Source organism: Amblyraja radiata, chromosome 26, assembly GCF_010909765.2.
Source record: "Amblyraja radiata isolate CabotCenter1 chromosome 26, sAmbRad1.1.pri, whole genome shotgun sequence".
Lineage (NCBI taxonomy): Eukaryota > Metazoa > Chordata > Chondrichthyes > Rajiformes > Rajidae > Amblyraja > Amblyraja radiata.
The window spans coordinates 13,242,221-13,270,138 of NC_045981.1; the positions used below are offsets into that span (position 1 = coordinate 13,242,221).

General features: G+C 41.0%; 2 protein-coding genes across 6 annotated transcripts in view; one reads left to right on the top strand and one right to left on the bottom strand.

Moving 5' to 3' along the window:
• Window positions 1–259: 259 nt before the first annotated feature.
• On the bottom strand, window positions 260–18,623 carry cant1 (calcium activated nucleotidase 1). Of its 4 annotated transcripts, none has more exons than XM_033044295.1 (5): window positions 18,472–18,621; window positions 10,942–10,967; window positions 9,782–10,442; window positions 7,266–7,469; window positions 260–4,316 (listed from the first exon to the last, which is right to left on the bottom strand). In XM_033044295.1, exons 3-5 carry the CDS (start codon window positions 10,413–10,415, stop codon window positions 3,946–3,948), a joined length of 1,209 nt encoding a protein of 402 aa, XP_032900186.1. In that variant the 5' UTR covers window positions 10,416–10,442; window positions 10,942–10,967; window positions 18,472–18,621; the 3' UTR covers window positions 260–3,945. The 4 variants fall into 4 exon arrangements, with proteins under 4 accessions (XP_032900186.1, XP_032900187.1, XP_032900185.1 ...); XM_033044296.1 differs by lacking the exon at window positions 10,942–10,967 and adding an exon at window positions 11,018–11,117; XM_033044294.1 differs by lacking the exon at window positions 10,942–10,967 and having other exon boundaries at window positions 18,472–18,623.
• A 294-nt stretch (window positions 18,624–18,917) lies between these two features.
• Window positions 18,918–27,918, top strand: part of cog1 (component of oligomeric golgi complex 1) — a 30,242-nt gene continuing 21,241 nt past the window's right edge. The window contains exons 1-5 of one of the 2 annotated variants that reach the window (XM_033044292.1): window positions 18,918–19,527; window positions 20,757–20,998; window positions 25,342–25,523; window positions 25,729–25,899; window positions 26,734–26,890. In XM_033044292.1, the coding sequence (XP_032900183.1) occupies window positions 19,213–19,527; window positions 20,757–20,998; window positions 25,342–25,523; window positions 25,729–25,899; window positions 26,734–26,890 (1,067 nt within the window). In that variant the 5' untranslated portion in view covers window positions 18,918–19,212. The remainder of the gene's footprint in view (window positions 19,528–20,756; window positions 20,999–25,341; window positions 25,524–25,728; window positions 25,900–26,733; window positions 26,891–27,918) is intronic. The other variant, XM_033044293.1, reaches the window with a different exon arrangement.

Genomic DNA, 27,918 nt, shown 5'->3' on the forward strand with positions numbered 1-27,918 from the left:
CCTGAACTCAGCATTAGGATCATTATTTTAAATGAACAATAAATATTTTCTTAAATAGCTTAATACAATTTTCAGATGCTCAAACTCAATGATGATGCTCAGTAAGATAGTGGGGGCAGAGATTTTACTTGGACTGCAAGTTGCAGTGCAAAACAAATGTGCTTTTATTTTTCAGCATTTTGGACCAATGTTCATTCAAACTCACCTCCCTCACTGACATAAAATGTGCCACAAAGAAGCACCAACTGGTAGAATTATAAATCAGTAACTGCTGCATTTATTGAGCATAAATGGTTAATCACAAAGAGTAAACATGATTGTCTGATCCTTTACCTGTAAAACATCTGTGTTAAATTGACTGAAAATTACTTAAACTATGCAGAACCATTTTGAAGTTTTATTGCTCTAGATTAAAGATTATCTTGGTAAATTAAATATCATTTAATTTGTTTAACCCTTCAACAAGTACATTATCCATTAGAAATAGGAGGGTAATTCCATAGATCCTTGAGCCTATTTTATGAATAGTCAGTAATTAAGTGACTCAACTTTCACACCCTATCGCTATATCCCTTAATTCTCTGAAATTAAAAACATCTTTAATGATTGAACAAGCACAGCCTCACAAAATTCTAAAAAATCACTAACATCTGGAGACAAAACTTCCTTGTTTCAAAATCCTCAACGTTTGATCCTTTATCCCAGGACCATAGGTTTAGTTCCAGCATCTCAGGTCTAAAGCAATCCCTTTGCTTAAACATTTCAATGTGATCAGCTCCACTCTTCTGAACCCCAGAGAATATAGGTTCACAAACTTGCTTCACTGGACATCCATCTTATCCCAAAAATTACAGTTGATTTTTTAAATTTCAGTGCCATCCAGCCAAGCATATCCTTTACAAGATAAGATGACCAAAACTGTACAGCATTAAAGTTCTGTACAATAATACACGTTTGAAAAAATAGTTCAAGTTAGTATTCACAGAATAGTAAAAGCTGCTTAAAAGATCTCCAACAAGAGGATCTGTTCTGATACCTTAACATTCAATGATATACTGATACCAAATCTTACAGTCCTTCTTGGGGGTGGGGGTGGGGGGGTCGGGGGAAGGGAAAGTAAGGGAAAAAGTAGGCCGATATTTGGCAGAAGTCTTACTTCATCTACTACTTACATTTTGTGAAGGTAAGAGTACGTCCCTCAGGTTCTTATTCACCAATGCATAATAATAAGTAGAAAACATAGACCAGAACAATGGTGAAATATATTCCACTGAAGCCTGGGTCCCCTACTTGAGCCCGACTACATTTGTCGGGTTTGAGCGGGATATACATATTGTAGAAACAAGGATCTGCAGATACTGGTATACCAAGGAAAGACACAAAATCGCAGAATGACAATGGGTCAGGCAGCATCGTCAGAGAACATGGACAGTTGACGTTTTCGGTGGAGACCCTCCCACAATACACATGTTGTGTCCTAATTCAGTATTTTGTAAATAAAGACATTTTAGCAAGTCTTGTTTCCTGCGTTAAGGACACAACTGACACGAGGATGTTCTGCCATTAAATATATTAATTGGCAATGACTTGCCTGTTGTACCAGAGTTTAAACCCAGCCAAATTCTCAACAGCACCAATGGAAAATCTCATGAAAACATCAGGAATCAGATTTTAAAGCTGCTAGTTAATACTTTTGAATTTGACCCAGCTAACTTAAACTGGTATCGGATCAGAGTGCAAAAATCATACTTGCCCAGGCACTATAATATATTATCTTGTGAGGCAACAAGATGTTGCAGAGGCAATAAAAGATACAAAAGCATAGGAAAACTTCCAGCCTAAGATACAATCCAATTCAGGAGATCAATCAGGAGCTGTCAAAGATATTTATTCGCATGGCAGAACTACAGAGTGGCTAACTAACGAGACATTGCAGATGTTTGTGGATTTCTTGAACATTTTATGAAGCTCAGGGAACAACTTGAGGGATATGGGTATCCGACATTGACCCTGGAAATTCCATGCATTGAGAAACAAATAAAATTATATACCACTTTCCTCTGATATACCTCCACAAACTATGGGCGGACAGTGGCCCAGTGAATGGCCCGCAAAGAAAGCGGGAGTGACCTGACAAGAATGGAACTTCTTCTTTTGCGTATGGCGTGCACAGCCTAAAGTTGTATACCAAGGGTAGACGCCCAGTCCAGGTGGATGGCTTTGATGCCCCCAAGGAAAAGCCTCAGTGGGCAGTCATTCACGATGTGTGGGATGGCAAGCAGGGCTGTCTGTCATCCCCCACTTATGAAGGTGATGGGCTGTTCTTGTGGGCATAAATACGAATGGACCGTTATCCTGCCTTGAATCAGTCCTAAATGTTGTCTAGCTAAAATATTCTGATGTACACAGACTAAATTTATATACCCTGCGAAACAGCAGTTGGGTTCACGACATGCCTTGACTTTTCTGGGTGGGAGAATATCTATTAAGGACGGGAGCAGACATTTCAGCAGTATTCCACACAAAGGATCATTACAGTAACAGAGACAGAGTGGGATATGTTGGGTTGGTAAAATGGATACAGAGTTATATAGCCCTAATTGGCAAGGTTGGTTAGAAATATGTTTAGCATTCAGGCAGCAGTGAGAGCAATTTTAGCGTGGCTGGAAGGTGAACTGGCAGAAGTGTGTTGCTCTTAAATTATACCTCTTCGCCCCAACATGACAATGCAGAAGACTTCCTTTTAATGCATCTTTGAGTTTTGCTCTTTCTTGATTTATGTTTTAATTGGAAATCTGGAATAAACACACACTCTATTTCAATTGCATGTTTGAAATTAGTATATTTACAGTGATGATTGGGCCATGAATGAATTTAAAAATAAAACAAGACCTCAGGATTGGGTCGTGTTCAGGTTGACCACACCTTCAGATTAATAGCAACCAAGAACCATGTTTGGAAAGCAAACTTTCTGAATATTCTTGGAAGCAGTAGAACTTTCATCCAAATCCCACCAGCTTTACACCCGAATAGACCTTCACCCCATTTTGCCTGGATAATTCCAGCTCCAACAAAATGGAAGCTCAATACTATCCCGCAAGCATCAGTGCGGTTGATCACCACTCCATCCACCACCTATACTTAATTCCATCTGTTACTCGGATACAGGAACATCAGTTACAACTGACACTGTAGCAACCCACTCAGGCATTTCAAGAGCACACCCCTGATCTATCACACAAATGGAAGTGGCTCTAGGCTCATGAGAACATTACCAGCTTCAAGTTACACATACAGACTTGGAAATGTCTTGCCATTCCTCATTTGCTGTTGCATTAAAATTGTGGAATAGCTTTGTCAAAGTAGCTGGTAAGTACTGCATGCTTTATGAAGAATAAGGAACAAATATTGGCCGAGCCACTGATACCCATTTTCCATATACAAATACATATATGTAACAAAACATGCTGGGGGAGTTCCTTTAAAAACAGTTACTGATATTGACCAAATCATATCGCGCTATACATGTGAGCTAGTAATTTTACCATTTCTTTCTGATTCCAAGATATGCAACTTCATTTAAGTTTAAAGTTAACAAGTCCACAAATCAACAAACCAAACCAGTATTAATTTGAGTTTGTAGGAGAATGGACAAGTACATTTTTCGGCACCTTTGCAGACTTTATGGCACGTAAATACAAAGAAACATCCCAGGTATACATTTTTAATGATGACGCGATAATCTGAAAAATAGCTTCAACTTTGAAGGAGAGCGCAGAAGTGATAATTTTGAAATACCTCAGAATCAGTTCCTTCAAAGAGCCCATTACAAAAGAACACACCTTCAGATTAATAGCAACCAAGAACCATTCTTGGAAACCAATCTTTCTGAATTTTCTTGGAAGCAGAAGAACTTTCATCCATACTTTTTGATCAGGAGGAAGCTTATATGAATTCTAACCCTTCATATTTAACGTCAGCCACTTTCGTTTCTTCTAAAAGGAAGCGTCCATCTAAAGTAAAAGCCATAATATAAGTAGCTATTTTCCCATTATCTTCCTCAGATTTCAGCGACACAATGATCTGGTCGTCGGTATCAGGAATGAACTTGAAGGAGGAGAATCCACGGGTTGGATTAACCTCACCAATCTTGCTCACCGCGACTTCTTTAAAATCTTGGGTACATTTAATAATGAGGTTTGTTCCTCTGTGTTCATCATCTTTCTCATTGTAGCGTTCATTGCTGGCTCTCCGTGGCAGAAAGAACCAGCGTTGCAGCCGATCGCTCCAGGCAGCAGATTCGTGAATAAGATATCCTGTGTTGGGAAAAGAAAATTATTCACATTCCACGAAGAGTATAAACTTCCAAATTGAATTTTAATTACCAAAATAGAGAGTTTAACAAAAGGATAATTTCATAAGTTCATAAGTTCTAGAAGCAGAATTAGGACATTCGGCCCTTCAAGTCTATTCCACCATTCAATCATGGCTGATCTATCTCTCCCTCTCAACCCCATTCTCCTGCCTTCTCAGCAAAACCCCCCAACACCCTTCCTAATCAATAATCTGTCAATCTCAGACTTAAAAATATCCAATGATTTGACCTCCACAACCGTCGGTGGCAATGAATTTTACAGGTTCACCACTCTCTGACTAAAGAAATTCCTCCTCATCTTCTTTCTAAAGGCAAGTCCTTTTATTATGTTAGCTTTCATAGCAAAAGGATTTGAGTATAGGAGCAGGGAGGTTCTACTGCAGTTGTATAGGGTCTTGGTGAGACCACACCTGGAGTATTGCGTACAGTTTTGGTCTCCAAATCTGAGGAAGGACATTATTGCCATAGAGGGAGTGCAGAGAAGGTTCACCAGACTGATTCCTGGGATGTCAGGACTGTCTTATGAAGAAAGACTGGATAGACTTTGTTTATACTCTCTAGAATTTAGGAGATTGAGAGGGGATCTTATAGAAACTTACAAAATTCTTAAGGGGTTGGACAGGCTAGATGCAGGAAGATTGCTCCCGATGTTGGGGAAGTCCAGGACAAGGGGTCACAGCTTAAGGATAAGGGGGAAATCCTTTAAAACCGAGATGAGAAGAACTTTTTTCACACAGAGAGTGGTGAATCTCTGGAACTCCCTGCCACAGAGGGTAGTCGAGGCCAGTTCATTGGCTATATTTAAGAGGGAGTTAGATGTGGCCCTTGTGGCTAAGGGGATCAGAGGGTATGGAGAGAAGGCAGGTACGGGATACTGAGTTGGATGATCAGCCATGATCATATTGAATGGCGGTGCAGGCTCGAAGGGCCGAATGGCCTACTCCTGCACCTAATTTCTATGTTTCTATGTTTCTATTATTTTGCTATGGTCTCTGGTCCTAGACTCTCCCACTAGTGGAAACACCCTCTCCACATCCACTCTATCCAGGCCTTCCACTATTCTGTAAGTTTCAGAGGTTTCCCCTCATCCTTCTAAACTCCAATGAGTACAGGTCCAATGCCTTCAAACACACATCATATGTTAACCCACTCATTCCTGGGATCATCATTCTTGTAAACCTCCTCTGGCTCCTCATCAACGCCAGGGCATCCTACCTCAGATATGGGACCAAAAACTGCTCTCATAATTGTGCTAGTTATAATGCAAAGTTAAACATTGTTATCAAAAAGATAAATAGAAAAGAAGAGCAGCACAATATAAAGTGCAGCTATTTAAAAGATATCCTCCTCTCTACAGATTTCACAGCACTCTCAAGACGCTTAAGCAACATTTGAAAGTGATAAAGCAAAAACAGTTGCATATTATAAACCCACCCATTGCAACTTGCCCTGAATCCAGCATTGAAATTGTGCTGATGACAAGGAAAGGCTGGGATAACTAGCAAGCACTTTAAGACTTTAGATTTTATGGAGACACAGCATGGAAATAAGCCCTTCGGCCCACCGATTCCATACCCACGTGCGATCACCTCGCACATTAGGGACAATTTTACAATTTAGAGAAGCCAATTAACCTGCAAACCTGTATGCCTTTGGAGTATGGGAGAAAACTGGAACATCCAGAGAAAACCCACGGTCACAGGGAGAATGTACAAACTCCGTACAGACAGCACTCCGTAATCAGGATCATGCAATGATTTCAATGATCCTCCCTAGTTTAATGGAAATGCGTTTTGGTCGATCCAAATAATATAACCAAACCTGAAGGAGATACTGTCAACAAAGAAGGGTTATCAATGTAACAAATAAAAATGAAAAAGGTGCATCTGGCAATAGAGCCCTTGAAATAGCCCTCGATCCACCATCAGAATCTAAGTCTATTACTTTTCAACCCTAAATCAAAACATAATTAAAAAAACAAAATAAGGGCTTGTTGTTCAGTAAGTGTAATTCTCAATTGCAATCCAGTCCCAAGCATTATAGGTCTGCCCTCTCGGTCTTTAGATGGGAACACAGCTTTAAATTGTGCATTTCCAGAGCCAAGCAGAAATGCAAAGAAGATTTATCCATACGGTGATTAATGAAGGGAAGTCATATCAATGGTGTATTCTAGTACTTGTCAAAACAAATTGTAATGCACATTAAGGCTTAATCAAATCTAAATCAGATTTTTAAAGCATAATGTAATCAAGTTTAGAGAATGGATTGCTTAATGGACATGACTTCAGAATTAAGGGACAGAAGTTTAGGGGTAACATGAGGGGGAACTTCTTTACTCAGAGAGTGGTAGCGGTGTGGAATGAGCTTCCAGTGGAAGTGGTGGCGGCAGGTTCGTTGGTATCATTTAAAAATAAATTGGATAGGCATATGGATGAGAAGGGAATGGAGGGTTATGGTATGAGTGCAGGCAGGTGGGACTAAGGGAAAAAAGTGTTCGGCACGGACTTGTAGGGCCGAGATGGCCTGTTTCCGTGCTGTAATTGTTATATGGTTAATGGGCAATACGCTAATTTTATTAAAACCGTGTTTAATCTTGTGATATAGTAGATCATAGCTTTAAAGAAGCCTGTGACCCTCAGAGGGGTGCAGTGACATGAATATTGTAACCTTGATACAATATTGGAGCATACCCACATTAAGTTCCAATTTTTTGACATTTGCATTTTTATGATCGAGGATGTTGTTCTTTCTGGCGTCCTTTCGTATCTCCAGAGGAAAATTATCTGATGCAATTCCTGACACACCCTTTACAAAAAGCCAGATTACACTATAGGTTTTTCCACATGCAAGCTGAGTCACCAAAGGTACACGTCCGCTCGAGCTTTCTTACCTGGAGAGCTGATTCCAGCCGCTGTGCGGAGGGCATTGTAGTGAGGCACCCAGTTTTCATGATTAACATCACCTTTGTAGCCAATAACCTTCACCCACTCTGGATTTTCATTGACTACCTCGCCTGTGGTTGTTGTCCATTCTTTACCCAGTCCACCTACATAAAGGCGCTCATCTTTTACTGCCAACCATTCAGCTTTGAAGCCTTAAGAAATAGCACAGAAGTTTATATTGAAGATTTATGTAAAATTCTGCATGAATGTCATATATCTGAAACAGGAACCAGACTTATCCTTTCACGGATCTGAATGACTCGTGCATATCCAGCAAAATAGATTTTATGTTTGCATACACATCAATAGACTGATATAAAAGAAAAAATGACAGCTGTAAATAATGGGGCCTTACAGCACCAGAAAACTGGTTTGATCCGGACTACGGGCGTTGTCTGCATAGTTTGTACGTTCTCCCCATGACATTTGCTCAGGTGCTCCGATTTCCCTTCACACTCCAAAGACATAGGTTTGTAGGTTAATAGGCTTTGGAAAAAAATTGTAAATTGTACCTAGTGTGTAGGATAGTGCTAGGGTATGGGGAGCACTTGTCGTTGAGGGCTCGGTGGGCCGAAGGGCCTGTTTCTATGCTGTGTCTCTAAACTAAAATATCTCCAAATTACCTACATGACATACTAAGTGCAAGGATACAGTTCTGCTTAGTTACTGGAATATTAATGCAATCTCCCATGACTCATCCCAAGATACTGGATCATCAAAAACAGCGAGAAATCTTTAGGTTTCATATTTTAACTAAACTGCGTCTAATCGTTCAAGAATGTTTCCCCCGGAACAATTCCACTGTGGAATAATTATTTTTCCATCACAGTATTTTAATTCTCCTGTAAAAATGTTTTGTTTACAGAAATCCAATGTGCTGCAAAGTGTCCAGAGACTTCTTATAGGACAAGGGAGGGAGAACCCCCAGTATGTTCTGGGCAAAATTCCAAATCCAAGAGCATGTTATATATTGGCAATAATAATGGATTGGCAGCAGGCCACTGGCCCATTCTTGCAGAAGCCATCCCAAAACATAATGGGCAGGAAGGAACGGCAGATGCTGGTTTACATTGAAGATAGACAGAAAATGCTGGAGTAACTATGCGAGTCAGGCAGCATCTCTGGAGAAAAGGAACAGGTGACGTTTTGGGTCGAGACCCTTCTTCAGACTGCAGTCAGGGTTGAGGGAAACTAGAGGTATGAAAAGGTACTATAAACAAATTAATGAAAGGTATAAAAAAGAACAAATCAAAGCCAGCAATGATGATCAATAGTCCATTGTTGGCTGTGAAAAAACCCCATAATGGTGCTGTAACTATCATATATATAAATAACAGCTTCTGTGCAGCAACATTTAAGAATCCAAGAATTGATTGTTGATAATGTTATCATAATAACTTACAATTATTAAGTTTTACAGTAATGTGCCCCATTTGTTCGTTATGGCAATTTTTCCTCCTGTTCTTTCATCCTCACTTCAGAATACCCAAAGAAGCCCTGGACATTTTTCACTGAGCTGCAACTGCGTCTCCGTTCAATCTTCACTTCGATTTCCCTTTTTCCCCCCCATACCGATTAAGTTCAATCCTTTCAGTATCAAACCAGCTTTGCTCCAATCTCCAAGCTTATTTCTTTTAAAAATCACTTCATGTCTCCTTAATGCCTTTTCCATTGAACTGCCCAGCTCATTTTCCCCCCAGATCCACGGGATCTCCTTCTATATCAGTTCCTCTGCTTCCTTCCCCATTTATGGCCCTCATTCACATCTTCTCATTTTGCCTTTGCAAACTACACCCTATTACAAATATTATTTTCTGCTGCAAAGTACTTACTATTTTTGTCACCTTCAAAGAACACTTCTTCCTGTTTATGGATTAGCCCCTATACAAGATACTAATAAGAGTAGCTATTTGTGTTTTGCTATACCATAAATTGCCCATTAAACGTGGCTGAGGTAATCCTGAAGGTTCTGCATCTTTAAATGCATAGAATTAGAACTCCCTGTCCATGTTTACAATGTCTTTCTTCATCCCATTGCTATAACATCCCACAATCCCTGTTTAACTCCACATCTGGTGCATTGTTAGCTCCTTAAACACTCGCCCAATTTCGACAAATATTAATTATATAGCTTTCCGCCTTTTTTCAATACTTCCTGGAACTCAAAGTCTTCAATCTTACCAGAGCTTTCTCCATCTTGGAGAGCATCAAAAATCTACCTCTTCAATCATTTATTTGGTCTATTTTGTTAACATTTTGCTGCATTACTGGGTATATGCTGGACAAAATACTTTACTCCAGGTTTTTTTTAAAGCAAATGTGTCATTATAAAAACAAAAAATAAATAAACCAATCTTTACGCAAATTACTAAAGATTTATGGTAATTGGAAAGTTACATTATTGTACAAGGACAGTAGAGATTTATAATGCATAAATAGAGAGAGGGTAAAATTACTGGCGTACCTTTCTCAACAGTCCCGTCACCATCAGATAGGATTACCCATGGGACAGCCTTGTCCCCATCAATATCATAAACTACTCCTGTCCTGTCGTCCACGGTGTACAGCTTTCCATTAAATGCTATTAGCTCCGACAATTCCATGCCACGTCCTTTTTCTGACAAGTGCGTTTTGAGAACGGAACCATTTTTGTCCCATTCTACAGTCACTTTGTCCCCACTGTTTGATAAAGTCAAGTAGCCTTTCTTGAAGTAACTGACCCAAGTGTCACTGTTCGATTTAGGTTTTGAGTTTGTGTCCAGGTCAGCAATTAGCCCGATACGGTATTGGATGCCTTCCGCTGTTTTCTGTGGCGGTGAAAGAGGGTAGGTATCGTTGTACCTGTCCTTTGGAAAATTAGTCATCTGCCAGTTGTGGACATTTCGTATCTGAGGATTATTTGGGGTGCTCTTGTGGAAATATACCATGTATAATATGAAGAGAGTGACAGAAGCTAGCAGTATAGCCTTCCATTTCAGGTGAAAACGAGAATCTCTTGTTTTTGTCATGGAAGCTATAACAGGAAGACCACCAATGGATATGCGAAGAGAGCTCATAGAATCATTTCCTTGAGGTAAACCATAGAGGTGACCAGACATGAGGCTGCAATAAAGGCAGAATTATATCTGAAAGAAGAAAATTTAGGCAAAATAAATGTTTGGTAAAGTGTGTTCATTCTGTGTCAATATACTTCAAAAATATGCAAACAATATTGCATGATGGCTATAAAGGCGATAATTATATATGTGAAATCCTAGCCCAATTGCAGTAATCAACAAAAGCATTACTTTCAGCAAAGCTGCGGTTTCTGCAAAATAAGTTACTTTTCCTGTAATTGGCACGACTACATGCCACAGGACATATTTTTTTCACCACATATTGGAAGTCTTGAAAAAACATGTCTGCTAATCCCCGAATACATAATTAATCAAGGCATTTTACACACTTAGCTGTACTTTGCAGTTGACACCAGAAACAATTCTACAATTAAGCTTAATTTGACAATAAGGCTTCTCAAGTGCAAAAGATGATTTTTTTTCCTGCAAGTATTGATCTACCAAAAAAAACCTCACTCCGATTTAATAAAATTTAACATGGTCTTGAACACCCTATTTCTTTACTTACATCATTTTAACTTTATGTATAGTTAACTGAAATACAAAAAATAAAAATAATTATTGGTTGTTTTATCTTGTGTTACCTTTCCCATGATGGGTCTCAGATCTGAAACATTAACTCTGTTTCTCTTTCCACAGATATTGCCCAACCTGCTGGTGTTTCAAGCACTTTTGATATTACATCTAACAAATAAAACTCCCAACCAAAACATGTCTAACAGGTTTGGCCTGTTTATAGCTCTTGCATTAGTTCAGGTAAAGAGAACACTATTTAAGAATAACAAAAGCAGACAAAAATACTGGAGAAACTCAGCGGGTGAGGCAACATCTATGGAGCGAAAGAATAGGTGACGTTTTGGGTCGAGACCCTTCTTGAGACTTCAGAATAACAATGTTCATAATGAACACGACATCAGTTTCCAAATGTTAAAATGTGCCTTTGCATTAGATTCACACACATCTTTGATGATCACTACCTTGAGATCTAAAAAGGCCAAGTATAGATCTGACCATGTATGGTCATTAGCTAAAAAGCTTTGGTATGTTGGACACACACCTTAACAGACTACATCTGTCTACAAATAAGACACAGATTTCAGTAACGTCAGGTTTGCCCAAATGCAACTAATAAAAAGGGCTCATTATTCAGAACTCCCATAGGATTTTAGCCTTGGTGGATGAATCCAGCATCAGTACATTCCTCCCTCAAAGAAAAGCTTCAGTTATATGCTCTGTGCTGCATCCAGTGATATACGAACATGACTATAAGCAATTCATCCAAGTTCTTAGAAATACATGTGCAAACCAATGATTTGAACACCTAAAACACCAATTTGGTATGCCTTTTAGATTCAACTTTAAAAAAAAAGTAAAATGAACTGCAAGTACTGCAGTAGCAAACATTCAAATACAAATTTAGATTCACTGGTTAAGTTCCTAGTTCAAAGTTGCTACATCAGTCAACAGGATATTACAGACTTATTTCCCTTATAGAGTGCAACGTGTCATAATTTTGCTCACATGATGGATGTACCAAGAAGAAATTCAAAGATTTTCCAAATTATTAATCAAAAACAGTCAATGATCTCATGAGTTTGTCTTTATTAGCCCGAAATCTGAAATGAAAGGCAGAAAGTTTGGACTTGGGCAGCACTGTGGTGCAGCTGATTGAGTTGCTGCCTGACAGTGTGTTTGGTGCAGACCTTGGGTGCTGTCTATGTGGAGTTTGCAAGTTCTCCCTAAGACCACGTGGGTTTGGTCCTGTTCCCGTCACATACCAAAGACGCATGGGTTTGAGCCTCTGTAAAATTGCCCCTAGTACGTAGGTAGTTGATCAGAGAGCGGGATAATATAAATCAAATGTGAATGAGTGATCAGTAGTTGGTGTAGACTCGGTGGGGCGAAGGGCCTGTTCCCCCGATGTATCTCTAAGACTAAACTGAAATTAAACAGCCTTGTTAGTTTATTTTCATCACAACTTCCTCAGTTATTTGAGATATTAACCCTTTACATCCAAGAGACTACAGCCTTTGATAAAATAAAGCAGAAAATGAATTAAATGTCACAATTTAGCCTTGCCTTATGAAATTTGTGGTTCTGAGGTGATCCATGACTGACATAACGTACAATGTCAGACAAAAGACCATGAATCATCTTCAATAGACCTCTCCACCATCCAAAAAGGTTGCTTTACAAATTATACGAAGAACAACTTGCTAATGCACCTTAGACATGGAAACGACATCCCAACTACTTGAGTAGGAAGGAACTGCAGATGCTAGTTTACACCAAAGATAGACACAAAATGCTGGAGTATCTCAGAAGGAGAGGCAGCATCTTTGGAGAGGGTGACGTTTCGGGTCGAGACCCTTCTTCTGAAACATCATCCATTTCTTCGCTGCAGAAATGCTGACTGTCCTGCTGAGTTACTCCAGCATTTTGTGTCTATATCAACTACTTGAGAAAAAAAATAAAAAAAATGCACTTATATATTACCTTCCTTGTATCCTAAGAAGTGCAATTAAAAAAAATTGTTATTGTGAAACTGCACTGAACATAATTGCTTAACCCAAAGTGTCACATACTGCAATATGGAAGGACCAGATATACTGCTTTTTAGTGATCACGAGTGAAAGATAAATATTGGACACGTCGCCAAGAAAATAGAGCAATCGTTTACATTTTGGAGGAGGAGCCGTCTTGGGGAACGGCTGCTAACCAGCAGCCGTCCGTTTAATCAATTTTCCCCCCAGTTTTTAGTAAGTCTTGTCTTTCGTTTGTAGGAGAAATGGACTTCTTAATGTGGGGGGAAGGAGGTAATCGTACTTCTAGGTCCCTACCTGGTCGGTGAGGCAGCTTTTTCTCCGGGCTGCCCGTCGACCCGTCCTCGTGGGCTACCAGCGGGCTTGGAGCGCCGTTTCCTGGCGGGGACCGCCCAGCACCTCGGCTTCGGTGGCGGCACAGCGCTGGAGCGTTATCGTGGTGCGGAGCGGGCGATGCCTTGCCTGGGTCGCCGCGCTGGATTGACGCGCTGGAGCTCCGGTGAGATGTGACCGCCGAGATCAACACCTCCGGGCTGCGGGTCTGCGGAGCGGGCAGCGCCGTCTTTAACATCGGGGGCCTGGGAGCTCCAACCCGGTGCGTCCCTGTCGGCTTCGGAAGCCGACAATCCCCTGCTAGGAAGCGGCCGTTCCAGGTGGCCCAGCCACTGTGAGGACTCTCCCGACGCCGGGGCAACTCCACCCGGCCAGAACGGCCAGGAACATCGGGCCTCCGTAGAGGCAATAGCGGTGGCCTCAAATAGGCCTGACTTCTGGGAGAACTGGGGTTGGGGACTGGACTTTGTGCCTTCCCCCACAGCGGTAACCATTGTGGGGGGATGATTTTTCTGTGTGTAGTTACTATGTTAGTCTGTGTCCAAGATGGCTGTCGGAAGAGAGAGTGGACGCTGGCGCGCTTTAGCTGCCGCTGCTCTCTCTTCACATTGTGTTTTTTGATTTTTTTTGATTTTGAGTCTTTGGAGCGATTTCTATCTTTAATTTGTATATTGATGATGTCCTTATTATTTATTTTTCTCCGACTATATGTTTTTTTCTCTTCTGTTAATCTTTGTAAGGTGTCCTTGAGATTTGAAAGGCGCCCGAAAATAAAATTTATTATTATTATTATTATTCACTCGAGATACTTAATTTTCTGGTAATGCAACAGTCTCTCACTGCAGGGAACTGTCGGCTGAAGTCCCCAGAGTGGGACTTGCATCCAAAACATGTGATTTAGATGAGAAAGTGCCACTAACTGAGCCACAGCTGACACACTGCTATAATTATGTTAACCAAACAGGAAAACATGTATCTGACCATTCAATGTTTTTCTCATCTAACAAATGTTAGAACTCTACAATCGAAAAAAATGACACAAGTGGGTTTGTTAACTGAAGACCAACACAAGGAATGTGCAATGGAATAGTTATCGATTAAGCCAGTGGTCTTACAATATTCCACTCTGGAAATCCTACTTAATTTTAAGCTTCCTCTATTTTTCAGTGATGGTACAACTAAGCATGGGAAAGGTAGAAAAAAAGTATTTCTCCAGTTCTTCTTCTCCATTGCTCACATTCCTAATATCACGTCATGCTTTTATTTCAATTACCTTATTTTTTTCTCCTGATCGGCTTCTTGGCTTATTTCATCACCATTGGTTTACAATCAGTTCAAAGTCTTGCTTTAATTCCTTTCTGTAAACAATGTGAATTGCCTTTTTTTTATTGATAGTTGCAGGAGATTTCATGGTAATGCAGGAACTATTGTTAACAGGGGCAAAGTCTATCTTGCAAGATCAGTACATCTTGCAAGACAGTTAACAGGTTAAAAAAGCATTCTAAAGAACCAGTGAAAAATGGTAATTATGGTATTAACATGGGACAAATAAATTTATCATCATCCAAACTCTTACCAAGAGATAATGAATTTGGGTATTCTGGATTACTAGAAACTGACAAGATAATTAAAAAACTTAAGTTGTTCACTCAGATGCTGTTCCAAATCTTTAGTGAACTAACATTACATTTACAGTAAATAATATTAACTTGAGACAACTTACTAGCCTCAAACTGTGAGGTGGCTGTCGGGATCTTTATATGCAAAGGGAAGCAGGCATTGCTACAATGATGAAAGTTACTCAAACTGTTGAGCATATGTTCCCCAAGACTGGATTGGAAAGTGTAAACAGCTGTAGAGGGAAGGCCAGTCCTTATTTGTTTACAAACAACAACAAAAAAATGGACGTACCCATGCTTTAGTGAGAAATGTTCAAATTTTACATTCCTATGAATTCAAAGCATTTGAAAGAATACTTTACGATTGTGCCACAAGAATGTCCTACGTATATGGTTGCAACTGCATAAGGCTTTGATGAGGAGGCCACATGTGGAGTATTGTTCACACTCCCGTCCCTTTATTTAAGGAAGTATGCACTAACATTAGAGACAGAACAAAAGAGATCCGCGAGGCTAATTCCTGGAATGGGAGGGAGCCCGAGGGATTATCTTATTGAAATGTATAAGACGTTAAGGGGGCATGACAGGGTAGATGTTGAGATGCTTTCATCAGTGGGAGAATCTCGAACAAGTGTGCATAGTTACAATACAAGGATGGGATCATTTCAAACTGAGGTGCACAGGAATTTCATCTTGTAGAGGAGAATCTCTTGAATGTTCTCATCCAGAGGTTGTGGAGATAATATCATTGGATGCATTTAAATGAGGTTTTGAAGTTTTTGAAAGGTTGGGAACTAAAATATATGGGAAATGGTGGATCATATTGAATAGCTCAGGTGCCAGGTCTGGAAATAGGCCCTTTGGCCCAGTGAACCTGTGCTACTCAATATCCTACCGGTTATTGTGTATTTACATGGCTTGTTGCACCTCTTAAAATGCATGACTTCACATTCCTTGTATTCCATTTGCCACTCTTCTGAACAATTGACTACTTCATCTCCATCTTCCTTCCTTCTTGGGCTCAACCACACAGACAACTCTTGTATCATTTTCACTCTTCCCTATCTTGTCCCCTATATTCAGGTCTGAATCATTACTACATATTACAAGGTGTTTGGAGGGATATGGACCAAGCGCAGGCAGGTGGGACAAGTGTAGCTCGGACATGTTGGCCGGTGAGGGCCGAAGGGCCCGATTCCACAATGTATCACTCTACGACTCTATGCAAAGGATTCCATATTGACCTTCCACAGAAATGTCAGACATTTATTTCTTCCTGCTTTTAGTTTAGTTTATTGCCACATGTATCGAGGTATGGTGAAATGCTTTTTGTTGCGTGCTATCCAGTCAGTGGAAAGACTATACATGGTTACAATAAACGGAGTCATAGAGTGATTCTGTATCTCTTCCTTATGCAACCGAGCTAACTCTGGGTCTAATTTGCATTATCCCTTGCATCTCATGGGCTTCTAAATTGTTTGACTAGCCTGCCAGGTGGCCTTGTCAATGGTACTGCAAAAATCCATGCCAATTTTATATGCACTAAATTTATCTATCAGGCTTGTTACATTAAAAAAAAAAGACATAATTCAGACAATGTTCTCAGAATTAATTCACACTAACTATTCCCGATTAATATATTACTTTCTAAATATACAGTTCCTACAAATGAATTACAATAATTTGTCTAATTCTAATAAACTGCCCACCACTGAAGTTTAACTGGCCAACGATTCACTTTGTTTAAAGGGCGGGACAAACCAAGCCAGCAGTCCAACAATCTGCTGGCACCAGTCCTGTAGCCAGAGGGATTGAAATATTGTAGTTGGGGCTTCTGCAGAGTTTTCCCTTGCCAAATGGTGCTATTTATGCCAAAGAGTGAGCCATTTTCCACTTTGCTGTGCTATGGAATTGCCTTCGTCTTCAGGTGCTGATCTACATTAAGCAATAATGTGCAACACCTTCAAAGAAATAAAAAGCTCAAATTTATCTTTACTTGAGGTTGAATGCCAATTGAGTATCAATCCAAATGACAAAACAAGGGATTGAATGGCAATTTAAATCATTTAACAAACTCACGGACAATATTTTTTGTTTCAAGTACAAGGTATAATGATGTTGTTGCTTGTGCTTTCAAACCATCAAAATTAATCAGCTCTGTAATGGGTGTAACCTGCCCTTGTTGATGGTGAGAGCTGGGTGGATTGAAAAGAGAAAGAGGGAACGAGATTGATATTCAACTCAGGCACATGTCGTTTAACTCAAAAAGTAATCATGGCTTGAAAGCCTCCTTCGGCACAAAGGACCAGTAAGAAATGTAAACTTCGGCAATGTCATTCAAATACCAAATGAAATCTATGGTCTGATGGATAAGCATACAAAAGTGGATTTCTAAACATTGCGATCAAATTAATTGAAGCAAAACTTGTTTGATCAGGTACATCAAGATCACAAAGTAAATGCTTTTAAATCCATCGGTCTATGTCTAAACGGTACAGGCTGTTAATTCCCATTGGAAAAAATCAGAGTGGTTTAACAGATGTGTACAACAAACAATCTGCTGGAGGTTTGAGTGGGGGGTGGGGTGTAGATGATGGGGAACAGGGAAGAATTGTCAACGTTTTGGGTCAAAACTCTACATTAAGACTGATGGATGTATGACCCCTGTATTAAATGAAGGGTAAAGTTGCAGGAGAAGGCTGTACAAGGGAAAAATAAAGAAGTCGAGACAAGGAAGTGCAGATGCTGGTTCAGCAGCATCAGCAGAGAACATGGATAAGTGACGTTTCGAGACCGACCCTTCTTCAGACTGAAAAAGTTGTGCTTGAATTTTAATACAAAGCTATATAATTTGATAGGGAATTGCACATAGGTTTCAGGGGGTTGGCAATCACATTTGCTGATCAGCTTGCATTCTGCAATTTAGTTGAGCCACAAAATGCTTGAGCAACTCAGCAGGACAGGCAGCATCTCTGGATGGGTGACGTTTCGGGTCGAAACCGTCCTTCAGACCCAAAACGTCACCCATTCCTTCTCTCCAGAGATGCTGCCTCTCCTGTTGATTTACTCCAGCATTTTGTGTCTATCTTCGGTGTAAGCCAGCAACTGTAGTTCCTTCCTACACATCACCCATACATACATTACTAGTTCTATCCTACACAGATGTATGTGTAATTTGTGCATCCTCCATGTAACAAAGATCCTGAAGAACTATTACTAGGATTGTCTGAACAAGGGTCTGGACCTTTCCTTTTCAGGAGACTCTATTCCTTTACTCCTGTCCTGCTGAGTTACTCCATCATTTTGTATCTGTCTTCGGTGTAAACCAGTATCTGTAGTTCCATGCTACAGATTGTATATCTGCAACGTTGTAACAGGATCTGGGCGATCCGGATCCGCGGGCATTTATTTGCGGCAAAGCTTCCTGATAAGAGTGAGGAATGGCCCGGGACGAGCAGGCCACCGCTGCATTGCCCGTTGAGACGGCGGCCCATGCTCCGGGCTCCTCGCCACCGCGGGCAACCCTGTAAAGTCAACACTTACCGCCGTCGTCCGGGAGCTTCACACCGGCATCAGAGCCGCGGGTGAGGAGCTGTCACGCCGCTCGCTCACCTGCGAACTTCCGCTGTTGCAGCTGCGCCGCCCCCATCACACGCCCCGCTCCTGGCTGGTTGGGTGAGAGGGAGGAGGGAGAGCCGCCGCAAGCCACAGCCCGGGCGGGGGGAGTCCGCCGCGCAGCCGCAAACACAGCCTCCACCGCCACCACGGAAGCTCCACTCCGGCGCATGCGTCGGACGGGACCGCTTCTCATCCGAGCCGGAGGTTTGGCTTCCACGCATGCGTCGATCAGGCGATCTCTGGGCCTGGGCGCTCGAGGTTTTGCTTCCACGCGTGCGCAGAACAGGGGCGCTTCAACCACCTCCCACTCGCGCTGTTGGTTCGGATTCCACGCGTGCGCAGAATGAGAGACCTCCAACCGTCCCCAAACGGTTGGTGGAGGTTTGAGTGTCGCGCATGCGCTGTCCGTGGGGGCCGTCCACCCCGGGCATGCGCACTCCTCCACCCCACACACAGTCCCTCCCCGTGGAGCCACGTCTCATGTCGGCGACGGCTTCCGTCACAGGCCGCTGTTGATACGATGCTGCCGCTCGCCGCCGTCCTGTGTTATGGTGGTCCCGGGTCTGCTGCTCGGGCCCGTCTGACCGTCCTTCTCTAACTGCCAGGGAGCGGTGACCATCTTCCCCCTCGGGCGCGAGTTCCCCGCGGCCTCCGTCCCGCCGAGCCATGGCCGTCCCTGCCAAGAGCCTCCGCGTCAGCGACATCCACGACACGGCGTCGCTCTTCGAGCGCTACAGCACCGAGGAGATCCGGCAGGTGGAGCGGCGGGTCCGCTCCGAGATCGAGCACAAGAAGGAAGAGCTACGACAGATGGTGGGCGAGAGATACCGCGACCTGATCGAGGCGGCCGACACCATCGCCGACATGCGGCTGTGCGCCGACAAGGTGGTGTCATCGGTGCAGGAGATGTTCGAGTATTGCACCAGGATCAAGCCGAGTGCCGCCGGCAGAGCCGCCGCCCCCTCCGCCCGCCGCAACCAGGTCGGTGTCCAACATCCACCGCGGACCTGACCCCTTCCATTCCACTCCAACGAATACCTCCCTTCCATTCAACTCCATCTACATTATTATTATTATTACATACACCTCACACTGTCACAGTAAATAAGGTGGTCAAGAAGGCTTTCAGTACATTGGCCTTCATCAGTTTGGGTGTTAAGCATTGAAGTTGGGATATTGTGTTGTAGTTGTACAAGACTTGGTGAGACCGCATTTAGTGTTGTGTTCAGTTTTGATGTTCCTGCCATAGGAAGAACGTTATTAAGCTGGAAAGAGTGAATGGAGATTTACAAAGATGTTGCCAGGACTTGGTAGGCTAGGACTCTCCTCCTTGGAGCACAGGAGTAAGCTGAGGGGTGATCTTGTGGAGATGTGTAAGATCATGAGCGGAAAAGCCCGGGTGAATGCACGGTCTTTTACTTAATAGTAATCTGAGGAGCAATTTTTTCACATAGATGGTGGTGGGTATATAAAGCGAGCTGCCAGAGGAGGCAGTTGAGGTAGGTACTATAACAACTTTTAAAATACATTTGGACAGGTAATAAATTGAGGGAAATGGGTCAAATGTGGACAGGTGGGACTAGCATAGATGGGCATCTTGATCGGCTTGGGCAAGTTAGGCTGAAGGGCCTATTTCCGTGCTGTATGAGTATTATCTGTCTTGACAGCGGTTTAGTGATTCTTTGAGAATCAGATATGTTTATCTGTCATGTGCACCAGATAGGAGCCGGAACGAGGAAAGTTCTCGCTGTAGATTTACAGGTACATTAAATGAAACAACAACAATAAATACATGCACTATAAATCAAGAAATTATTGTTCAATGAAGTTGGGATCACTCTTCAGTCAGAGGTTGTGGATTTAACAACACAATTTCATATAGCAGTAATATATCAGAGTGACAATAGTTCTGCAGTATTAAATTGGGAAATGTATTTATGGGACAACACTGCTATAATTTATATATAATTAGTTACGGTTCAGAGATGGTTCATGGGGCATCAGGAAAGCTAGTTTTAAGATTTCTTGTCTGATTAACTGGAATAGATATGAGCAAAAGTAAAAACTGGTGAATACACAGCTGGTGAATTTGTATCTGGAATGTTTAAAATAGGTTATTGTTTTCCCAGAAAATATGATATTCAGATTGTTATTTGTACCAGTAATGTAAAATGCAGATATTGATTTTGTTTTGTTTATTTTTGCCTCAGGTTCAGCAGCAACCACAGGAGAAATTCTACAGTATGGCAGTGCAGATTAAACTCCTCTTGACTATGCCAGAGAAGATTTGGAGTGCCTTAGAATCATCGCATTATCTCTATGCTACGCAGATGTACTTGTTATGCTGCCACATTCATAGCATCCTCCAACTGGACTCCTCACGTTCCCATTACAGCCCTGTCCTGGCACGCTTTCCCATCCTTGTACGACAAGTAACAGCAGGGCACTTCAGGTTAGCTGGTTATGAATAAAAAAACATTTTCCTTTATCGTGCCATTCATTAGTAATGTATTACTGGCACAAAATATACTATTTCATTCTAATTTGACGTGCTTGAGCAGTAGTGCAAGTAAGCTTTGATCTCGCCTTCCACTAAAGGTTTTTTAATTTTACTGTGAAATTGCTACCCTTTTAAGAATATTGTTTTATTTAAGATTTCATAATGGGTGGGATACTAAAAAAAGGTGGAGGTGGTGGTGAAATTCGAATAGTTGAGAATGTGGAGACACAAGGGATGTTAACTGTTGCATCAGCTGAGAAATCTGGGATTTCTTATGGACTGTGTCAGTTTATTGTCATTTACACCAGAGTCTGAAGAAGGGTCTCGACTTGAAACATCATCTATCCAGATTCTCCAGAGATGCTGCCTGACCCGCAGAGTTACTCCAGTAATTTGTTTCTTTCATTGGTAAACCAACATCTGCTGTTCCTTATTTCAACGTGTATTAATTTAATTATTTCTACCATATTTCTCCCCGTAGTAAAAGATTTTAAATCTAGAGAGCATACGCTTAAAGTGAGAGGGGAGAGATCTAAAGTGAGATGGGGAGATCTTGTTCGGGCTGCAGCAACGACCAAGCTGGTGGGATAGGATTAAGCTGCAAGCACTTTGTGCAGCATAATGTTGCTAATATTGTTCCAGTCAGAACTCTCCTTTTTTCAGATGCTTGGTACTGGTGACATGAGACCCCAGTTTGATCCTGACCTCGGGTGCTGTCTATGTGGCGTTATCACATTGTCCCTGTGACCACATGGGATTCTTCCGGGTGCTCCATTTTTCCCCCTCGCACTCCAAAACTGTGCATGTTCGTAGGGTAATTAGCTTCTACAAGTTGCCTGAATGTGTAGGTAGATGTCGAGAGAGTGATATCATAGAACTGGTGTGAAAGGGTGATCAGTGGTCTGTGTCGATGGGCCGAAATGCCGGTATCCGTGCTGTCTTTAAACTAAACTAGACTGGGATACATCCAGTATGCCAAACCGTACACAGAGGAAATGAAAGGGGATGGCAAGCAGAAATGTGGATGAAATGTATGAGGTAAATGTAGACAGGAAAAAAATCAGTTGGCTAAAGTTAAAGAATTTAATGTCATCCGTAAACCTGTAACATGCTTTACAGATATACTCTTTTGAATGGTTAATGGAATGCCAGAGGTGAGCATTAGGTTACTGAAGTGTGGTGTTACTTTTTACCTCGTCTTACATCCTAAAGGCATGCTTGATATCCTCTGCAAGATAATATCGAAAACTGTACAAATGAGCATGTATGCTAAATTGTAATTTGAATCCTTTCGGGGCTTATGAAAATTAGCCATTCATGGATCTGTGGATAATGTCTTGAATTAGAGGATTAATTAGCTTAATATTTTACTGAAAACTTGTACAATTCTTGCAGAATTTTGACCCTGAAACATCGACCATCCCTTTCCATCCACAGGTGGTTCTCTACCCATTGAGTTCCTGTAGCCGATAGATTCCAGCAGTCTCTTGTCTGTTCATTTTACAATTGTGTTAATTAGTTTCTTTAGTCCCGTTGTTCAAAACTAATCAGAATCAGCTAATTTGATTTCATGATGAAATTTTGGATTTTAAAGATGGGTAAACGATGTCCTTTATGTTTGAGAGTACACATAATACACTTAATGACATATCGCAGTCCGAACACAATTACTAACTCATGGTTCATAACTAACAAATTCATTTCACTTGCACTTTATGTGCAATGTGACGAATAAAACTGATTGTTGTTGTATGGTTAGCTTTTGAACTATTTCTATATAGTTAAACTTCGTTTGTGATGTGTTTGGTATTGTACATTATTCGATTTTCTGGCATCCTAACTTAACTGTCAGGGGCTTTGTGAATGAAAATGATCCACGGCCTTGTAAATATTCAATGCACATAGAAATTTTGCTGCCAAAGGACATTACCTTACTTCATTGTTCTTCATAGATCATAGAACACATTGTCCAGTACACTTATGATCCTTTCCTTTCTATATTGAGAAATACTATTCAAAATCACATTTCAACCTCCATTCCTACTTCATGCCTATTTGATAAGGTTGTTTCTTTCTCTCGCTCCCTACTCATCTATAACACACTCAAACTATGCAATGCGCTTAATCTATTTGTCACTCTGATCCTCCACCAACTCCTCTCCCCGTAAAGAAAATAGTGAGGCCAGTAGAAGAGAAATATGACATTCAACCCTTAGATTATGGCCAATCTTCTACTCCGTCACCATTTCCTGTACTACCTTCAAAACCCTTGACTCCTTTAATAACCAAAAATTTATTTGTGATTTTGGTCGCAATTATTGAGTGAACCTCCTCGGGGTAGGTTTAGCACCTTTTGAACAAATATTTTCTCATTTATTCTTAAATGGACTTCTTGATTGAGACTGGCAATCAAGAAGTCCATTTAAGAATAAATGAGAAAATTCCAGTTCTAAACTCCTTAGCTACCGTTTAAATATCCTTTTTGCAATTTTGTACATTTCAACGAGGTTATCTCTCATTCTTTTGAACTCAAGAGAATAGAGGTGCAGCATCTGTTTCTCCCCATGTGGGCAGCAAGGTGGGTCAGCTAGTGGAGATGCTTCCTCAGCGCCAGAGACCTCACGTTCTCCCTGTGATCTCACTGGTTTCCTCCGGGTGATCCAGTTTCCTCCCACAACCCAAAGTCTTGTGGGTTTGTAGGTTAATTGGATTCTGGAAAATGCCCCTATACAGAGAGTGGATGCGAACATGGGATAACATAAAGCTGGTGTGAATGGGTGATTGATGATCGGCTTGGACTCAGTGGGCAGAAATGGCCTGTTTCCATGCTGTATCTCTGAAAACTGAACTAAAAGCTAACACCACCAGTGCAACTGGTCTAGTGAATATTTGCTGTACTCTGACAAACAGGTATGCACAGTTTTGGGTAAAATTGCACATCACAATGACCTCAGGAATTAATACTGAGACAGAAACAGAGCTATGAATACAGAACATAGGTTAATAGCTCATGGGCTGCATTAAGGCCCAGAATAAGTTTAGAGGATTATTTTGCCCACTTTTAGAACTTGTTCCTAACTCATGAAACGTCTATTTTAAAGATCCAATTTCTCTGGCATCTTTTGACGACACATGGGCTATCTTCATTTGTGGGATATTTCCATTACAAATTCTCCATCTTTTTATGTAAGGGATTAGGCACATATAAGGCTTCTAATTTCATTACATTTGCTATGAATGTAATAGTTTTAGCATGAATACAATCGTTTAGGTAGGAAATGGCAAGCAATTTTACACTGTTGATAGTGGAGTCAAAATAGAACCACTAAACTGATGTTAGAAAAAGACAAGTATGTGTTGCACAAATGGAAATTGAAACTACTAATAAATAGTGGATGCAAGTTGAAAGTTCCTTTAATTCATGATCAGCAAAGAGCAACAACAGTTTTAACGTATACTAGACCAATTGGGACACGTTGGGTCCCATCCCCTCAACGCGCGGGGGGGGGGGGGGGGGGCGGCCTGCGGCGTCACACACGCACTAACCACTCCCCACACACACACTAACCACCCCCTTGATATTATATTAATATTATTCATTGGCTCCTTTTACCCCATCCCCGCCCTATCCACTGATGCATAGCCCCCAACTCGCAGGCACGTCTAGAGAGGCAGGGGGATAGAGAGAGAGAGGGCAGAGAGAGGGGGGGCAGAGACAGAAGGAGGGGGGAAGAGAGAGAGAGAGAGAGGGGGGCAGTGAGAGAGGGGGGGGAAGAGGAGGAAGGGAGCGGGCAGCGGGGCAGGCGTCAACCAAAGGACCAGCGGCTTCAATCCAGAGCCGGGGGGGGGGGGGGGTTTTCACAGAGGAGGGCTGATTCCCGAACGCTCCCGTTGGCGGCTGCAAGCTTCAGGCTTCATGCAGGCTTCAGGGCCTGAGTGGTCGGGGGGTGACATTACTCGCAGCACGTGGAACACAGCGAAAAACCTGGGGTGGGGGGTAACTTCACTCGCACCGCGTGGAATACAGCACGAGCAGAGCAATTGTGACGTGCCCATCTCATTCATTTTCAAAGATTTGTGAACATTTTCATAAATTATTTGAATTTTTCAGGTACGACGATTTTGGAGATATCCATGTTATCGGACATTGGTCATTCACTTTCTTCCACAGTGTATGGAAGATTAAAAATGCTTGTTTTATTGAATTTACCGAGTTATAAATTGTATGGTCAGACTTTATTTTGTCCTATGATGGAAGGAATATGGTTTCTTAACTCTCTATTTTTGTAATGTAGATCGTCCATTTTGCATGAAAGTAAAACACTTCTTAAAGGCCGTGCAGTATCAGACCAAGCTATTGCAGAGGCTCTCTGTTCTATTATCCTACTGGAAGACAGCTCACCACGCCAAGCTCTCGCTGATTTTCTTCTGGCTAGGAAATCAGCGATTCAACAGTTACTGAACCAACCACAGCATGGTGCGTACCAGTCTTGCTCCCATTTCATTTGCCTGTTTGATTCTAACCTCTGGATAAATGAAAGGGGAAGGTGTTGCTTATTACGATTAGTGGTATTTATATCAAAAGATAGTGAATTCTGTTTTACATTTGTTTAAGTAGTAGAAGTAGTTCAAAGATTGGAAGGCTGGACCACATTTTGAGCTTATTATTGCAATGTTTTTAGGAGCTGGTATCAAGTCACAGGTGTGTTCATTGGTTGAACTGCTAGCCACCACAATGTATCAGGCTCAAGCTGTATTTTACACCCCAAGTCACGGAAAAGCACCAGATTCTACACTAACCTGTGGCCTTCTCTTTACAACCTTGGAATCCATTACAAATGAGTCTGCGGCAGGTATGTGCTAGTCTGTAAATTTCAGTTACATTTGTCTTCAGACGTGTATTGTGTTTGTTGAAGGGAACTTGGCCTTTGCTTCCTTCTGTATCGAGAGTATTGGTCGATAGAAATTTAAAAATTATGAATTAAATTAATTCTGAATGGGAAGTAGCCTTGCCTTGTTTTGTAAATAACAAGAAAGAGTACCTACTTTGATGTAAAATGTCCTCAATATGCTGTGCTGTGCGAGTAATATCATACAATATCGGATCAGGTTATTGCAAAGGTTCTCTGTTCCAGTCGATTAGTGTTAGTTAACTTTTCCAAAGAATCAGTAATAAATGTTTACATGGGGTGTCATATTAAGCCATATAGATTAAGTTCTACGATCATGATCTTGGGCTAAAATGGTGAAAGTAGCAAGGGATAAGTTGCCCATGGGGGAGAGGAACACAGAAATATCCTTGGTTACTCCTGTTAACTATTTGTTTGTTTGAAAATAAATTGTGCAGTGTTTTTTTAGTTCCTGGATTTTCACATTAAAAATTGATTGCTTGGCTGACTATAAAAGGAATAGCAGCACCAATAAATGGGTTTAGCAGCATGAGATATGCATACGAGTCACTAGCAAAACTTGCAGGTGATTGCTTACACATGTTGAGCAAAAATCTAGTGCAGCATCAGATTTAATGTCATGTTGAAACATTTATTTGTGTGAGAATTTTAGTTTTAACAGTCATTATCTGTGATTTTAAAAGTCATTGCTAGCCAGCATGTATTATTAATGAGAATGTGTTTGCATTCACTGTCTGAGCAAAGGTAACTAAACATATTTTTCATTAATCTGTGCAGAAAAGGGAATCACAGTGTTAAAAGAAGAGGTGAAATCTGAGAGTTGGTTCAAATATTTGCCTCCTTCCATTGTGAATTTTCAGCCATCTCTAAGGACCCTTGCTCATCCAATAACCCATGATTATTTGAGAGACACTCTTCAACAATGGATCAACATGTAAGAAATTGGGTTTTGGTTATTATTTGTATTATATATATATGTAATATATTATATTATGAAGAGTAGAAGCTGTTGTCATTGAAATAAATTGCTTTTTAATGGCTTGCCAATATTGCCTTTGAAATCAAATGTTTGTAGATTTCTTCATCTCTACGACTGAGAGCATCTGCCTCTCTTTACTGACTGCTTGCCTTTAGCTACCTTCTTCCTCTACATTCCTCTCCCAAACACAGCTACAGATGTGTCCTTGTTTATCTTGAGTCTCTAGCAATGTTTGATTATTCAGAACTATTTAAAATTAGTGTATGAATTTCTGAAACTTTTTAAAAAAATTTTTAAAAAATATTTTATTTTTATTAGAAGTACAGTAAATTACAGTAATACACATCACATATATGTTATTACATTTGTTGTACCACTTCATTTTTCGAGCTTTAAAAAAAGGTAGAAATAAAAGAAGTAAGGAAAGTGAGCAAGAATCGTGAAGGTGCAGGAAAGTGTTGGGAGAAGAAAGCCCCTTAGGGAAGAGGTTAGAGAAGGAAGTAAAGAAAGAAAATAGACCCTAGAAAGAAAAGAAAAAAAAGGAAAAACAATCGCTCTATTATAACACAAAACTCCGCAAAAAAGGATATACCAACCGTGTTTTTTTTTAGTTTTTATTTTATACCCCCCGTTACCAGATCCTGATACCATTTATATTTTAAATTACTATTGCACCTTATGCTTGTAATAGTTCCATAAATGCAGACCACGTCTTTTGGAAGTGGTCTGCTTTGCCTGCTAGGAGGAGTCTCATCTCTTCCAGGTGTAGTGTTTCGAACATGTTTGAAATCCACATTTTTATTGTTGGTATTGGAGCATTTTTCCAAAATTTGAGTATAAGCTTTTTTCTGAAACTTATTGTGGGTTTTTTTTGTGATGGTATGCTGGTCGGCATGTGTAATTGTGATGTTGAGGGAAACGTAAGTGAGGGGAGGGCAGGGCTAACAGGTTATCATTCAGGGGTAAAGAAGCTTCTGACATGA

Coding starts and splice junctions, on each gene's coding strand:
- cant1 (XM_033044294.1), bottom strand. CDS start 10,415: ATGTCTGGTCACCTCTATGGTTTACCTCAAGGAAATGATTCTATGAGC. Junction 7,470..9,781: donor TGACGGGACTGTTGAGAAAG/GTACGCCAGTAA, acceptor CTATTTCTTAAG/GCTTCAAAGCTGAATGGTTG. Junction 4,317..7,265: donor GGCTGGAATCAGCTCTCCAG/GTAAGAAAGCTC, acceptor TTCCCAACACAG/GATATCTTATTCACGAATCT.